The sequence below is a fragment of the Sander vitreus genome, chromosome 8 (assembly GCF_031162955.1).
Source record: "Sander vitreus isolate 19-12246 chromosome 8, sanVit1, whole genome shotgun sequence".
NCBI classification, from domain to species: Eukaryota; Metazoa; Chordata; class Actinopteri; order Perciformes; family Percidae; genus Sander; species Sander vitreus.
In genome coordinates, this window is record NC_135862.1 from 1,205,895 (window position 1) to 1,222,391 (window position 16,497).

At 43.2% G+C, this 16,497-nt stretch overlaps 1 protein-coding gene across 5 annotated transcripts in view; it reads left to right on the top strand.

The window, feature by feature from the left end:
- The window catches only part of LOC144521736 (uncharacterized), a 21,302-nt gene extending 5,574 nt beyond the window's left edge, over positions 1-15,728 (top strand). The window contains exons 3-7 of one of the 5 annotated variants that reach the window (XM_078256312.1): positions 1,468-1,719; positions 3,888-4,091; positions 5,262-5,404; positions 6,838-7,207; positions 14,947-15,728. In XM_078256312.1, coding sequence (XP_078112438.1) covers positions 1,468-1,719; positions 3,888-4,091; positions 5,262-5,404; positions 6,838-7,207; positions 14,947-15,284 — 1,307 coding nt within the window. In that variant the 3' untranslated portion in view covers positions 15,285-15,728. Of the gene's footprint in view, positions 1-1,467; positions 1,720-3,887; positions 4,092-5,261; positions 5,405-6,837; positions 7,208-11,596; positions 13,123-14,946 lie in introns of those variants that run through there. The other 4 variants (XM_078256309.1, XM_078256310.1, XM_078256313.1 and 1 more) reach the window with 4 other exon arrangements.
- The last annotated feature ends 769 nt before the right edge of the window (positions 15,729-16,497 follow it).

Below are 16,497 nucleotides of genomic sequence, written 5' to 3' on the forward strand. Positions count from 1 at the left end.
TCTACGTACATCTACGTTCATCCACGTACATCTACGTACATCTACGTACATCTGCGTTCATCCACGTACATCTGCGTACATCTACGTACATCTACGTACATCTGCGTACGTCTACGTTCATCCACGTACATCTACGTACATCTGCGTACATCTACGTACATCCACGTACATCTACGTTCATCTACGTACATCTACGTACATCTACGTACATCTACGTACATCTACGTACATCCGTGTACATCTACGTACATCCACGTACATCTACGTACATCCACGTTCATCCACGTTCATCTACGTACATCCACGTTCATCCACGTACATCTACATCCGCGTACATCTACGTACATCTGCGTACATCCACGTTCATCTACGTTCATCCACGTACATCTACGTACATCTGCGTACATCCACGTTCATCCACGTTCATCTGCGTACGTCTACGTTCATCCACGTACATCCACGTACATCTGCGTACGTCTACGTTCATCCACGTTCATCCACGTTCATCCACGTTCATCCACGTTCATCCGCGTACATCTACGTACATCTGCGTACATCCACGTTCATCCACGTTCATCCACGTACATCTACGTACATCTGCGTACGTCTACGTTCATCCACGTACATCCACGTACATCTGCGTACGTCTACGTTCATCCACGTACATCTACGTACATCTACGTACATCCTAGTTCATCTACGTTCATCCACGTTCATCCACGTACATCCTAGTTCATCTACGTTCATCTACGTTCATCCACGTACATCTACGTACATCCGCGTTCATCCACGTACATCCACGTTCATCCACGTTCATCCACGTACATCCTAGTTCATCTACGTTCATCCACGTTCATCCACGTACATCCACGTTCATCTACGTTCATCTACGTTCATCCGCGTACATCCGCGTTCATCCAAGTTCATCTACGTTCATCCACGTTCATCCACGTTCATCCACGTTCATCTACGTTCACGTTGTATGGAATCATCCAAGGAAGTTCAAAAGAAACCCAAATTTCTGATATAGACTTTTAGAAAATGGGTCACATTTGACCCACAGACAACAGTAGGGTTAATTAAGATGAGAATGAATGTCTTTTGATTTTTTTTTTTTGGCTTCAGGGGCTCGGTACACCGCCCTGCTTTTCACAATTATTAACAAAATGATGAAATAAATATCATGCATGACAATAGGCCATTCAGTAAATACATACAGACAAACATGAACAATACAGGGTGTAAACCAGGCACATTAAAGAGGCTGTACGGCAGTCCGCAGAGTCATTTTAATGTTTAAATATAACTTCACGTTGTAAAAGTGACGTGAGATGACGTCGCGCCGCAGTGTGCTCTGGGAGATTAGCCGTAACTGTTAGCAGCTATTTGTTTAGCTCGGCTCAACGTTTGTTTTCATAACATAACGTTTAAACGTTTAAAAATATCTATATTTTTAATGAATGGGAGGCAGAAACTGCTGCGTCATGAACTGCTGCGTCATGAACTGCTGCCGTAAGTCTCACGACCACCGCGGGAGGAAGATCCCCAACGGACTCACGTTCCACTGTTTCCCCGCCTGGAGGACGCACGAAGGGGCGCAGATCTCCCGGCTCACGGAGCGCCGGAGGGCGGCCTGGGTGGCTGCCGTCGGCCGGCCGGACGTCACCTTCACCCGCATCCCCACCTCCATGAGAGTCTGCTCCAGACACTTCCACTCGGGTCAGTTTTAACCCACCTGTTAAAACCAAAAAATCAACACTTTTTATGACGTTTTCACTCTTTTTTCCGACATTTTCGGTGCTTATTGGTTATTATTATTATTATTATTATTATTATTATTTTTACATATAACGCTTCCTTTCACTACCATGTATGAACGCCACTAACACCAACTTATTACTAGTTTTACACTTATTTTTGGAATATCATGGTCAATAAAACCTAATTTTTAGGAAATTCTTTTATTTAAAAAAGCAGGAATTATGAATGATTTAGACTAATATTAAAGGAGGATAATCAAAGAAAGGTCTATTATATGTCGACTTTCAGTCGGGTTCAGTTTCAAAAAAATGTTTTTTCAAATGTTAATTATTTTATATATATATATATATATATATACACATCTATCTATCTGAGACAAGTGATAAAATAACAGGAATAATACAGAGAAATAATAATAAATAAAAAATATTCTGTGTGTATATACACATATATATATATCATCACACACATATATATACATACACACACATATGTATGTATATATATATATATATATATATATATATATATATATATATATATATATATATATATATATATAATGTGTGTGTGTGTATATGTATATATATATGTATATATATATGTGTGTATGTATATATGTGTGATGTGTGTGTGTGTATATGTGTGTGTATATGTATATATATATATATGTGTGTGTGTATATGTATATATATATATATGTGTGTGTGTGTGTATATATATATATATGTATATATGTGTGTGTATATATGTATATATGTGTGTATATATATATATATATATACACACATATATATATATACATATATATATATATATATTATGTGTGTGCATATATGTGTGTGTGTGTGTATGTATGTGTATGTGTATATATACATATATATTTTTTTATTATTTATTTTATTTATTTAATTTTTAATTCTTTTTATTATTTTTTATTTAATTTTTAATTCTTTTTATTATTTATTTTTTAATTCTTTTTATATTATTTTTATATTTTTATAAAATTATATAATATATTTATACATTTAAATATTCTTTAACCATGTGCCATCTCTGATTAAAAAGGTCAGATTTCAATTGTAATGATGCAGTCATTCTTTCCATCATATAAATCTGTTTTAGTCTCCGTTTCCATTCAGTTACAGTTGGTGATTTCACAGACTTCCAATTAGCAGTAATGTTTTTTTTGGCAATTAGTAGTAATACACATAAAATATATCTTTGGTCAGTATTGAAAACATCAACTGATATAACACCCAGCAAGAAAACCATCATCTCCATCTCTTCTTTAATATCTTTCCAATACGCAAGGATTACTGGGCAGTCCCAAAATATATATTGTAGTAACATATATATATATATATTAATATATGGTAGTTACAAATAAATACATATTTCTGAGATAGACATTTAGAAAACGGGTTAACTTTGACCCAAAGACAACAGGACAGTTAAACACAGTAGACGACCGTTGTGGTTAGAAGGGATACAGCTATGGCCAGAAGTTACGCACAGTCTGAATCAGAAAACGGGCTTATTGACACAATACGCTGTATGACATGCAGCGGAGGAAGTAGTATTCACATCCTGTGTTATTTAAGCAAAGGTCATGGGCGTCACTTTGGTTGTAAATGTGCTCGAGACGCATTCATTTTCGTGTTCTCTTTCGCGCAGGTCATGTTGAGAGAGACGCTGTCCTCTAGCTTACTGATGTAAATGAATGAAACTGTGATGATGTCCGACTCGTTTTATGAAGAAGAAAGCCTTTAGTTTTCAACAAGCATTTACTGTACGTCCACACCGCCGCCGACTTGAGCTTCTAAAGATACCGGAAGTCATTCATCTTCAATGGAAGCTGCTTCTCTCAGCTGCAAGGAGCGTTTTGGGCGGTTTGAGCAACCAGAGCGTCAATCAGAAAGGTGAACTTTAGGTCTACTTTATGGTAATGAGCTATGACGTGGTTCAGCTGCAACCAATCGGAATATAGACGTCTTACACACACACACACACACACACACACACACACACACACACACACACACACACACACACACACGGTATTCCCAGTCAACAAACGTATCGTGAGTTGTAAGTGGTTCTCTTTTCTTTTGGTGTGTTTGCAGGTAAACCAGCGTATGAAATGCTGGAGTCGGATCCAGACTGGGTCCCATCGCTGCACCTGGATCACAGAGAGCCAAACCACCGACGCACCACCCGGCTGCTACGGTCGGTGCGGCAGGAGGACAGAGACCCGCAGCAACGATGCACCCCCCCCGAGACAAGACCTTCACACCAGACTGAGACCAGAACAGCAGCAGCAGCAGGAGGTGAGACGGCCTTCAGTTTATCTGAAACTACAACGGGATTTAAGATTATATGGAGGCTCGATGCACAGCATTCACCGTTGTGTGTGTGTGTGTGTGTGTGTGTGTGTGTGTGTGTGTGTGTGTGTGTGTGGATGTCTGTGTGTGTGTGTGGATGTGTGTGTGTGTGTGTGTGGATGTCTGTGTGTGTGTGTGGATGTCTGTGTGTGTGTGGATGTCTGTGTGTGTGTGGATGTCTGTGTGTGTGTGTGTCTTTGTGTGTGTGTGTGTGGATGTCTGTGTGTGTGTGTGTGGTGTCTGTGTGTGTTGCTCTCTGTGTGTGTGTGGATGTCTGTGTGTGTGGATGTCTGTGTGTGTGTGGATGTCTGTGTGTGCGTGGATGTCTGTGTGCGTGGGTGCGTGATGTGTGTGGATGTCTGTGTGTGTGTGTCTCTGTGTGTGTGTGTGTGTGTGTGTGTGTGTGTGGATGTGTGTGTCTGTGTGATGTGTGTGTATGTGATGTGTGTGTATGTGGATGTCTGTGTGTGTTGCTCTCTGTGTGTCTGTGTGTGTGGATGTCTGTGTGTGCTCTGTGTCTCTGTGTGTGTGTGTGTGATGTGTGTGTGTGTGTGTGGATGTCTGTGTGTGTGTGTGTGTGTGGATGTCTGTGTGTGTGTCTCTCTGTGTCTGTGTGTGTGATGTCTGTGTGTGTGTGGATGTCTGTGTGTGTGTGTGGATGTCTGTGTGTGTGTGTGTGTGTGTGTGTGACGTGTGGATGTCTGTGTGTGTGTGTGTGGATGTCTGTGTGTGTTGCTCTCTGTGTGTGTGTGGATGTCTGTGTGTGTGTGTGTGTGTGTGTGTGTGTGTGTGTGTGTCTTTGTGTGTGTGTGTGTGGGTGTGTGTGTGTGTGTGTGTGGATGTCTGTGTGTGTTGCTCTGTGTGTGTGTGTTTGTGTGGATGACACACACACACACACACACACACACACACACACAGAGAGAGCAACACACACACAAACACACATCCACACACAGACACACACACAAATACAAATATCTCTTGAAAGTAAAGTCAGAGTGTTAGGTTTTTAGATCGTAGTCTTAATTTCTGGATCCTAAAATAGACGTGTAAATGTGACTGTGTTGTGTTTGAGGTGTAAAATAGACGTGTAAATGTGACTGTGTTGTGTTTGAGGTGCAGAGAAGCCAGCGGTCCGTCCCTGGAGAGAAGTTAGATCTCTGCTGCAGGCAGCTCTGCAACGTAAACCCAACTTCAGCCAGCAGCCTGGAGACGAGACACTCGGACAAACTGAGAAGAAGACGGACGTCAGCTTCAGAGTACGAGCACAACTAATACTTTCACTTTCAGATAACAAAAAAATAAATAATGTAATTTAGAAAGTAAGAAAACAACAAATGATGATCAAAAGTTCAACGTGAAAAACAAACACAAGAACGTTGAGAAAAACGACAAAAACCTTGAACCAAGAAGACTGATTGGTTTAAAGCAGGAGGGTCAAACTCAGCTTCTCTAAGAGACACACACAGAGACACACACACACACACACACACACACAAAGACACACACACAGAGACACACACACACACACACACAGAGACACACAGAGAGACACACACACACACACAGAGAGACACACACACACACACACACACACACACACACACACACACACAGACACACACACACACACACACACACACACAGAGAGACACACACACACACACAGAGAGAGACACACACACACACAGAGAGAGACACACACAGAGACACACACACACACACACACAGAGACACACACACACACACACAGAGACACACACACACACACACACAGACACACACACACACACACACAGAGACAGAGACACACACACACACACAGAGACACACACACAGAGACACACACACACACAGAGAGAGAGACACACACACACACACACACACACACAGAGACACACACACACACACACACACACACACACACACACACAGACACACAAAGACACACACACTACATACAGACACACACACATACAGACACACACACAGAGACACACACACACACACAGAGAGAGACACACACACACACACAGAGAGAACACACACAGAGACACACACACACACACACAGAGACACACACACACACACAGAGACACACACACACACAGAGAGAGACACACACACACACACACAGAGAGAGACACACTCTCACTCTTCTTAAATGTGTACAATGTAGTTGTGACAGTAACCATGTTTTTGTCAACCTCAAAGGTTTGAGGATTTGTTATCGGAGGCTTTTCTGATACCGCCAAATACGCACCTAAACGCCTCGTTACAGTCGCCATCCCAACCTGTCGCGCGACAATTTGACGATCTGATTGGATGAGCTACCAAGTAGCTCATCCAATCAGATCCAAGCATTGACGTCAATGCTGCTGCCAGTTCTGCCGTTGTTTACCTTTTTCTCCTTCTTCTAGTCCGTAGAAATAGTAAAGGTAGCCTTTCCTCATTAGCGCCCCCTCTGTTCAGGAGAAGACTGCAGCTAGTGTCGCGACCACCAGCGCGGGTATAAACAGTTAGGGAGATTTCATGACGTCACATATGCGCGCGCCAGCTGGGCTGCAGCTACTGTAAAACACGCTTAAGTCTTCCACAAAGCCAGAGAAAACGCAGGGTGCCAGTATCCAATATTGTTATCCGATACCCATCCCTACTAGGATGAACTAACAAGTTAAAATACATGTTTCAGGATTTGTTCAGAGGCGCTCTGGAAGCTTCTCTGGACGCCTACAGCCGGTCCCGGGCTCTGTCAGCGCGGCGGCCGCCCTGCGGGTCCTGGGAGTACGACGTGCAGCTGAACGTTAACCTGCCATCGGTGAAGGAGGAGAAGCAGACCTGCGAGGAGTCGTCCTCCTCCTCCTCCTCTTCCTCCTCTTCTTCCTCCTCCTCCTCCTCCTCCTCCAGTCTGAGCTGCGTCCAGCTGCAGACGAGGAACACGGAGCTGGAAGAGAAGCTGTCGTGTCTCAAGGAGGAACCAGAGTACATGGAGGTTTCTACGGTCCCCGAAACGTCTCAGCAGAGTCGCTGGAGCGCGCCCGCCAAGGAGGACGGGTCTGCATGTAAGTCTCAGGAAACTAAAGATACATAACCGGGCAACTATGGGTGGGTGGATTGATGGGTGGATGATTGATGGGTGGATGATGGGTGGATGGATTGATGGATGATGGATGGATGATGGGTGGGTGGATTGATGGGTGGATGATAGATGTATGATGGGTGGATGGATAGGTGGGTGGATGGATTGATGGATGATGGATGGATGATGGGTGGGTGGATTGATGGGTGGATGATAGATGTATGATGGGTGGATGGATGGATGGATGATGGGTGGATGGATGGATGGATGGATGGGTGGATGGATGGATGGATGGATGATGGATGGATGATGGATGGATGATGGGTGGATGGATGGATGGATGGGTGGTGGATGGATGGATGGATGATGGATGGATGGATGATGGGTGGATGGATGGATGGATGATGGATGGATGGATGATGGGTGGATGGATGGATGGATGATGGATGGATGGATGATGGGTGGATGGATGGATGATGGATGGATGGATGATGGGTGGATGGATGATGGATGGATGATGGATGGATGATGGATGGATGATGGGTGGGTGGATGGATGATGGATGGATGATGGATGGATGGATGGATGGGTGGGTGGGTGGATGGATGGATGATGGGTGGATGGATGGGTGGGTGGATGGATGGATGATGGATGGATGGATGGGTGGATGATGGGTGGGTGGGTGGGTGGGTGGGATGGATGGATGGGATGGATGGGTGGATGATGGGATGGGTGATGGATGGGATGGATGATGGATGGATGGATGGTGGATGGATGGATGATGGGTGGGTGGGTGGGTGGATGATGGGTGGATGGGTGGTGGATGGATGGATGATGGGTGGGATGGATGGATGTGATGGATGGATGATGGGTGGGTGGGTGGATGGATGATGGATGATGGATGGGTGGATGATGGGTGGGTGGGTGGGTGGGTGGATAAGTGGATGGATGCTTTATTCATCCCGAGCAAAATTTTAAGCATCCAGTAGCTTAGACAACCATAACACAACAAACACACATACATCACGCACACATATATCACACACACATATATCACACATACATATATCACACATACATACATATATCACACACACATATAGCATACATACATATAGCATACATACATATATCACACATACATACATATATCACACACACATATATCACACATACATATAGCATACATACATATATCACACATACATACATATATCACACATACACACATATATCACACATACACACATATATCACACATACACACATATATCACACATACACACATATCACACATACACACATATATCACACATACACACATATATCACACATACACACATATATCACACATACATACATATATCACACATACATATAGCATACATACATACATATATCACACACACATATAGCATACATACATATAGCATACATACATATATCACACATACATACATATATCACACACACATATATCACACATACATACATCACACATACACACATATATCACACATACACACATATATCACACATACACACATATCACACATACACACATATATCACACATATCACACATACACATATATCACACATATATCACACATACACACATATATCACACATACACACATATATCACACATACACACATATATCACACATACATATAGCACACATACATACATATATCACACATACACACATATATCACACATACACACATATATCACATACACACATATCACACATACACACATATATCACACATACACACATATATCACACATACACACATATATCACACATACACATACACACATATATCACACATATCACACATACACATATATCACACATATCACACATACACATATATCACACATATATCACACATTCACACATATATCACATACACACATATATCACACATATCACACATACACATATATCACACATACACACATATATCACACATACATACATATATCACACATACACACATATATCACACATACACACATATATCACACATACATACATATATCACACATACATACATATATCACACATACATACATATATCACACATACACACATCACACATACATACATATCACACATACATACATATCACACATATATCACACATATATCACACATTCACACATATATCACATATCACACATTCACACATATATCACATATCACACATACACACATATATCACACATACATATATCACACATACACACATATATCACACATACATATATCACACATACATACATATATCACACATACATACATATATCTTTCACAGAAATGTAGAGTTGGTGCAGTGATCAGAGGTCTGTATGGATGGCCGTGTGACCATGAGAAGGTGCTACGGGAATAGTAGCTCATTATTAAATAATAAGGATGAAGTCAGGGCTGCAGGTCCAACATTAAGGTTAGGGTTTCTCTCCGCTCCGACAGAAGTCTACATGTCTGAATTGTAACTGGCCCCTAAATACACGATTGTTGTTTTTCTGACGTTTACAAAAAGAAACATTAAAAGCGTGGGGAGAAAAAAAATGTAAGAATAAATAAAAACATTTTTAAAAAGCAGCAAATGTCCAAAAAAAAAAGTAAAATAAATCTTTTTTAAAAAAAAATAAAACGTTGAAAGCAGATGTTGGGTCTGACCCTCATCCAGATGTTGGGTCTGACCCTCATCCAGATGTTGGGTCTGACCCTCATCCAGATGTTGGGTCTGACCCTCATCCAGATGTTGGGTCTGGGTCTGACTCTCATCCAGATGTTGGGTCTGACTCTCATCCAGATGTTGGGTCTGACTCTCATCCAGATGTTGGGTCTGGGTCTGACTCTCATCCAGATGTTGGGTCTGACTCTCATCCAGATGTTGGTCTGGGTCTGACCCTCATCCAGATGTTGGGTCTGACCCTCATCCAGATGTTGGGTCTGACCCTCATCCAGATGTTGGGTCTGACCTTCATCCAGATGTTGGGTCTGACCCTCATCCAGATGTTGGGTCTGGGTCTGACTCTCATCCAGATGTTGGGTCTGACTCTCATCCAGATGTTGGGTCTGACCCTCATCCAGATGTTGGGTCTGACCCTCATCCAGATGTTAGGGTCTGACCCTCATCCAGATGTAGGGTCTGGCCCTCATCCAGATGTAGGGTCTGGGTCTGGCCCTCATCCAGATGTTGGGTCTGACCCTCATCCAGATGTTGGGTCTGACCCTCATCCAGATGTTGGGTCTGACTCTGGCTCTCATCCAGATGTTGGGTCTGACTCTGGCCCTCATCCAGATGTTGGGTCTGGGTCTGACTCTCATCCAGATGTTGGGTCTGACCCTCATCCAGATGTTGGGTCTGACTCTCATCCAGATGTTGGGTCTGACTCTCATCCAGATGTAGGGTCTGGGTCTGACTCTCATCCAGATGTTGGGTCTGACTCTCATCCAGATGTTGGGTCTGACTCTCATCCAGATGTTGGGTCTGACTCTCATCCAGATGTTGGGTCTGACCCTCATCCAGATGTTGGGTCTGGGTCTGGCCCTCATCCAGATGTTGGGTCTGGCCCTCATCCAGATGTTGGGTCTGGCTCTCATCCAGATGTTGGGTCTGGGTCTGACCCTCATCCAGTGTGTCTGGGTCTGACCCTCATCCAGGTGTTGGGTCTGACTCTCATCCAGATGTAGGGTCTGGGTCTGACTCTCATCCAGATGTAGGGTCTGGGTCTGACCCTCATCCAGATGTTGGGTCTGACCCTCATCCAGATGTTGGGTCTGACCCTCATCCAGATGTTGGGTCTGGGTCTGACCCTCATCCAGATGTTGGGTCTGGGTCTGACCCTCATCCAGATGTTGGGTCTGGGTCTGGCCCTCATCCAGATGTTGGGTCTGGCCCTCATCCAGATGTTGGGTCTGGCTCTCATCCAGATGTAGGGTCTGGGTCTGACCCTCATCCAGATGTTGGGTCTGGGTCTGGCCCTCATCCAGATGTTGGGTCTGGCCCTCATCCAGATGTTGGGTCTGGCTCTCATCCAGATGTTGGGTCTGGCTCTCATCCAGATGTTGGGTCTGGCTCTCATCCAGATGTTGGGTCTGGCTCTCATCCAGATGTAGGGTCTGGGTCTGGCCCTCATCCAGATGTTGGGTCTGACCCTCATCCAGATGTTGGGTCTGACCCTCATCCAGATGTTGGGTCTGACCCTCATCCAGATGTTGGGTCTGACCCTCATCAATCCAGATGTTGGGTCTGACCCACATCCAGATGACACAGGCACACACACACAGACAGACAGACAGACGGTGGAGGTTCCGTGTGCCCGTGCTCATTTGTTTTAATCTGTGCTCCAGACCCCCGGGAGGAACCGTTTGCCTCCCAGGAAGCTGATTTGGAGCCCGGAGAAGTCCGGGAAATGTCGGAGTTGAGCGAAGACTCGGAGTCAGACGCCCGTCCCCCAAAAAACCCAGAGGAGGAACCCTGTCGGCGTGTCGACCAAAACAACAGTATCGGGAAGTCGTGCGGCCGAAAGTGTCGGAAGAGGTGCTGGGAAAGAATCAGCGAAGCGAGACGGGAGGCGCTGCACGCCGCCTACTACAACATGAGCTACGACGGGAGGAAGGCGTTGGTTTCGTCCTGCGTCCCTCAGCGCCAGACGGCGCTACGTTCCTGCGCTGCTGTTCCCAGCCGACGCAAGCAGATGCTTTCTTACCAACTCAGCGATGAGCTGGGTCTCACTCAGAGAGTCTGCAAGACCTTCTTTCTCACAACTCTGGGATGCCATCAGAGAAATGACCACATCGTCCAAACGGTCATCGGGAACGAACACCGGTCTCGCAAAGAGCGGCGCGAGAAATGTGCAAAGACGGCCGATGAAAGACGCAGCGAAGCGTTGGATCCTACGTGTCCCCAGAGTGAAATAACGGTGGAGCTGCACCAGCTAGAGATGGACGATACACAGCGCTGGAATGTTACGGAGTACATTTACTCCAGTACTGGGCTTCAGTCCAAGTGTTGACACCATTAAACACACAACTGTGTCTCTCTCTCTCTCTGTGTGTGTGTGTGTGTGTGTCTCTCTCTCTGTGTGTGTGTGTGTGTGTGTGTGTGTGTGTGTGTGTCTCTGTGTGTGTGTGTGTGTGTGTGTGTGTGTGTGTGTCTCTCTCTCTGTGTGTGTGTGTGTGTGTGTGTGTGTGTGTGTGTGTGTCTCTCTCTCTGTGTGTGTGTGTGTGTGTGTGTGTGTGTGTGTCTCTCTCTCTGTGTGTGTGTGTGTGTGTGTGTGTGTGTGTGTGTGTGTGTGTGTGTCTCTCTCTCTCTCTGTGTGTGTGTGTGTGTGTGTGTCTCTCTGTGTGTGTGTGTCTGTCTCTCTCTCTGTGTGTGTGTCTCTCTCTCTCTGTGTGTGTGTGTGTGTGTGTGTCTCTCTCTCTCTCTGTGTGTGTCTCTCTGTGTGTGTGTGTCTGTCTCTCTCTCTGTGTGTGTGTGTGTGTGTGTGTGTGTGTCTCTCTGTGTGTGTGTGTGTGTGTGTGTGTGTGTCTCTCTCTCTGTGTGTGTGTGTGTGTGTGTGTGTGTGTGTGTGTGTGTGTACCATTAAACACACAACTGTTTGGATCCTTTCCTAAAATGGGAGGATTTTTCTTTATGTTTTTTTATATATATATATATATATATACTTTACATTTTCCTGATGATACTTACACACTTTTACTTCAGTAACAGAATATTTTAACAGTGTGGTATTAGTATTATCTTTTTTTTAATAATTGTCTTGAAAATGTTTCTAGAAAAATAAATCTGAATATTTTTAGTAAAATGTTTGAAACGGCGTTCATTAAACTGTTCATGTGTAAAATAATGACAATAAAGACTTCTTATCTCATGACTCTTATTATCTTATTAAAATAAAAACAACAGAAGACTAGTCCCAGACCAGGACTAGTCCCAGACCAGGACTAGTCGAGACCGAGTCAAGACCAAGACCACAGAGGGTCAAGTCCAAGTCAATACAGATACTGATATACAGATACACAGATACTGATACAGATATACTGATATACTGATACAGATATACTGACACAGATATACAGATACACTGATACTGATATACAGATATACTGATACAGAGATACTGATACAGAGATACAGATATACTGATATAGAGATACAGATATACTGATATACTGATACAGAGATACTGATACTGATATACTGATATACTGATACAGATATACTGATATACTGATACTGATATACTGATACTGATATACTGATATACTGATACTGATATACTGATATACTGATACTGATACAGAGATACTGATATACTGATACAGATATACTGATATACTGATAGAGATACTGATATACTGATACTGATATACTGATACAGAGATACTGATATACAAAGATACTGATATACTGATACAGAGATACTGATATACTGATACAGAGATACTGATACAGAGATACTGATACAGAGATACTGATACTGAGATACTGATACAGAGATACTGATATACTGATACAGAGATACTGATATACTGATATACTGATACTGATATACTGATACAGAGATACTGATATACTGATACAGAGATACTGATATACTGATACAGAGATACTGATATACTGATACTGATATACTGATACAGAGATACTGATATACTGATATACTGATACAGAGATACTCATATACTGATACAGAGATACTGATACAGAGATACTGATACAGAGATACTGATACAGATATACTGATACAGAGATACTGATACAGAGCTACTGATATACTGATATACTGATACTGATATACTGATACAGAGATACTGATACAGAGATACTGATATACTGATACTGATACACTGATACTGATATACTGATACACTGATATACTGATATACTGATATACTGATACTGATATACTGATACAGAGACACTGATATACTGATACAGATATACTGATATACTGATACAGAGATACTGATACAGATACTGATATACTGATACTGATATACTGATACAGATATACTGATACTGATATACTGATACAGATATACTGATATACTGATACTGATATACTGATACAGAGATACTGATATACTGATACTGATATACTGATACAGATATACTGATATACTGATACAGAGATACTGATATACTGATACACTGATATACTGATACAGAGATATACTGATACAGAGATACTGATATACTGATACTGATATACTGATATACTGATACAGATATACTGATACAGATATACTGATATACTGATACTGATATACTGATACTGATATACTGATACAGAGACACTGATATACAGAGACACTGATATACTGATACTGATATACTGATATACTGATACAGAGATACTGATATACTGATACTGATATACTGATACAGAGATACTGATACTGATATACTGATATACTGATACAGAGATACTGATATATACTGATATACTGATACAGAGATACAGATATACTGATACTGATATACTGATACAGAGATACTGATATACTGATACTGATATACTGATACTGATACTGATATACTGATACAGAGATACTGATATACTGATACTGATATACTGATACAGAGATACTGATACTGATATACTGATACCGGGCGTAGAGCAGGACCATGGCTGCAGCTGCACCCACATCTGGCTCGGCCTCTGATATCTGTTATAATGTCTGTGTGTCTGTAGGGATGGAGCCTCTCTCGCCCCCCCACCAGGACGTGGACTGGTCCGACGCGTGGCCTAAGCAGGAAGCGGACACGCAGCGGCGTAAACCCCGCCGCCCATCTCGCCGCTTCCGCAAGGCGTGGCTGAAGAAGTTCTGGTTCCTACGCTACTCGCCGGCCCTGGATCAGATGTGGTGTCACGTCTGCCGCCTCCACTCCAACAACTTGCAACCCCCAAACGGCCTGGTCAAAGGTTCCCGGGTGTTCAAGTACCACAACATCAAGGTGCACAACGCCAGCAGCTACCACAAAGACAACGTAGCACGCCACATGCTGCACATGTGCGACCTGCAGCTGTGAGGCGCGAGACGCAAAACACTCACGGCAGATATTTCTACTCCGAAAACATCCAGAAGCTACGGACCGTGATGCATTCAAAACGTGTTTACCCCCAAACAGGGCCAAAAGGGTTTTCAGGGTTTTTGATGACACATTTTTTCACCTTTTTGTCGCCTTTTTTGAGAGTTTGGTTATTTGTACACATGTAAACAGGAACATGTTGACGTTATTTTGTCACTTATTGGAAGCAGTAGGCTAGATGGAGCCGGTTACCTCCAGGATCTGTGCTAAGCTAGGCTAGATGGAGCCAGTTACCTCCAGGATCTGTGCTAAGCTAGGCTAGATGGAGCCGGTTACCTCCAGGATCTGTGCTACGCTAGGCTAGATGGAGCCAGTTACCTCCAGGATCTGTGCTAAGCTAGGCTAGATGGAGCCAGTTACCTCCAGGATCTGTGCTAAGCTAGGCTAGATGGAGCAGGTTACCTCCAGGATCTGTGCTAAGCTAGGCTAGATGGAGCCAGTTACCTCCAGGATCTGTGCTAAGCTAGGCTAGCTGGAGCCAGTTACCTCCAGGATCTGTGCTAAGCTAGGCTAGATGGAGCCGGTTACCTCCAGGATCTGTGCTAAGCTAGGCTAGATGGAGCCAGTTACCTCCAGGATCTGTGCTAAGCTAGGCTAGATGGAGCCAGTTACCTCCAGGATCTGTGCTAAGCTAGGCTAGATGGAGCCAGTTACTGTCTGTATGTTTCTCTGAATAAGATGTCGTATAAATGAGGCTGTGAATGATATCTGAACACAGCCCTGTGTAAAAAGCTTCAGAATATAGCATATAGGGATGTGTTGTCATGTCTTTTATGTAGGTTTAAACATATTTGGAGCTTATATGCAGAAATGTTTGAACCACACAGGACAATACGTACATAATTAAAGACATTTGCATCATAAATTGTTGTTTTTTAGTTTTTTAATACAGATCATTACAGTCAAATACAACACAAAATACACAGACGACATACAACATTACGTCAGATACACGACATACAGGGGTACAGCCTAGAGGTGTTGAAATGAATCACATAATGATCGATAATCGGCCGGGCCATAATGATTATTTCTGTTTATAACGTAATGTCTTCCTAACAGCCTTTCTGTTGACATATTCTGGTATGTTTTACACATTCAGGAAGTACCGTGTGCTCAGTGCTGTAGTTTGATGTATCTAATGTATTTAGTA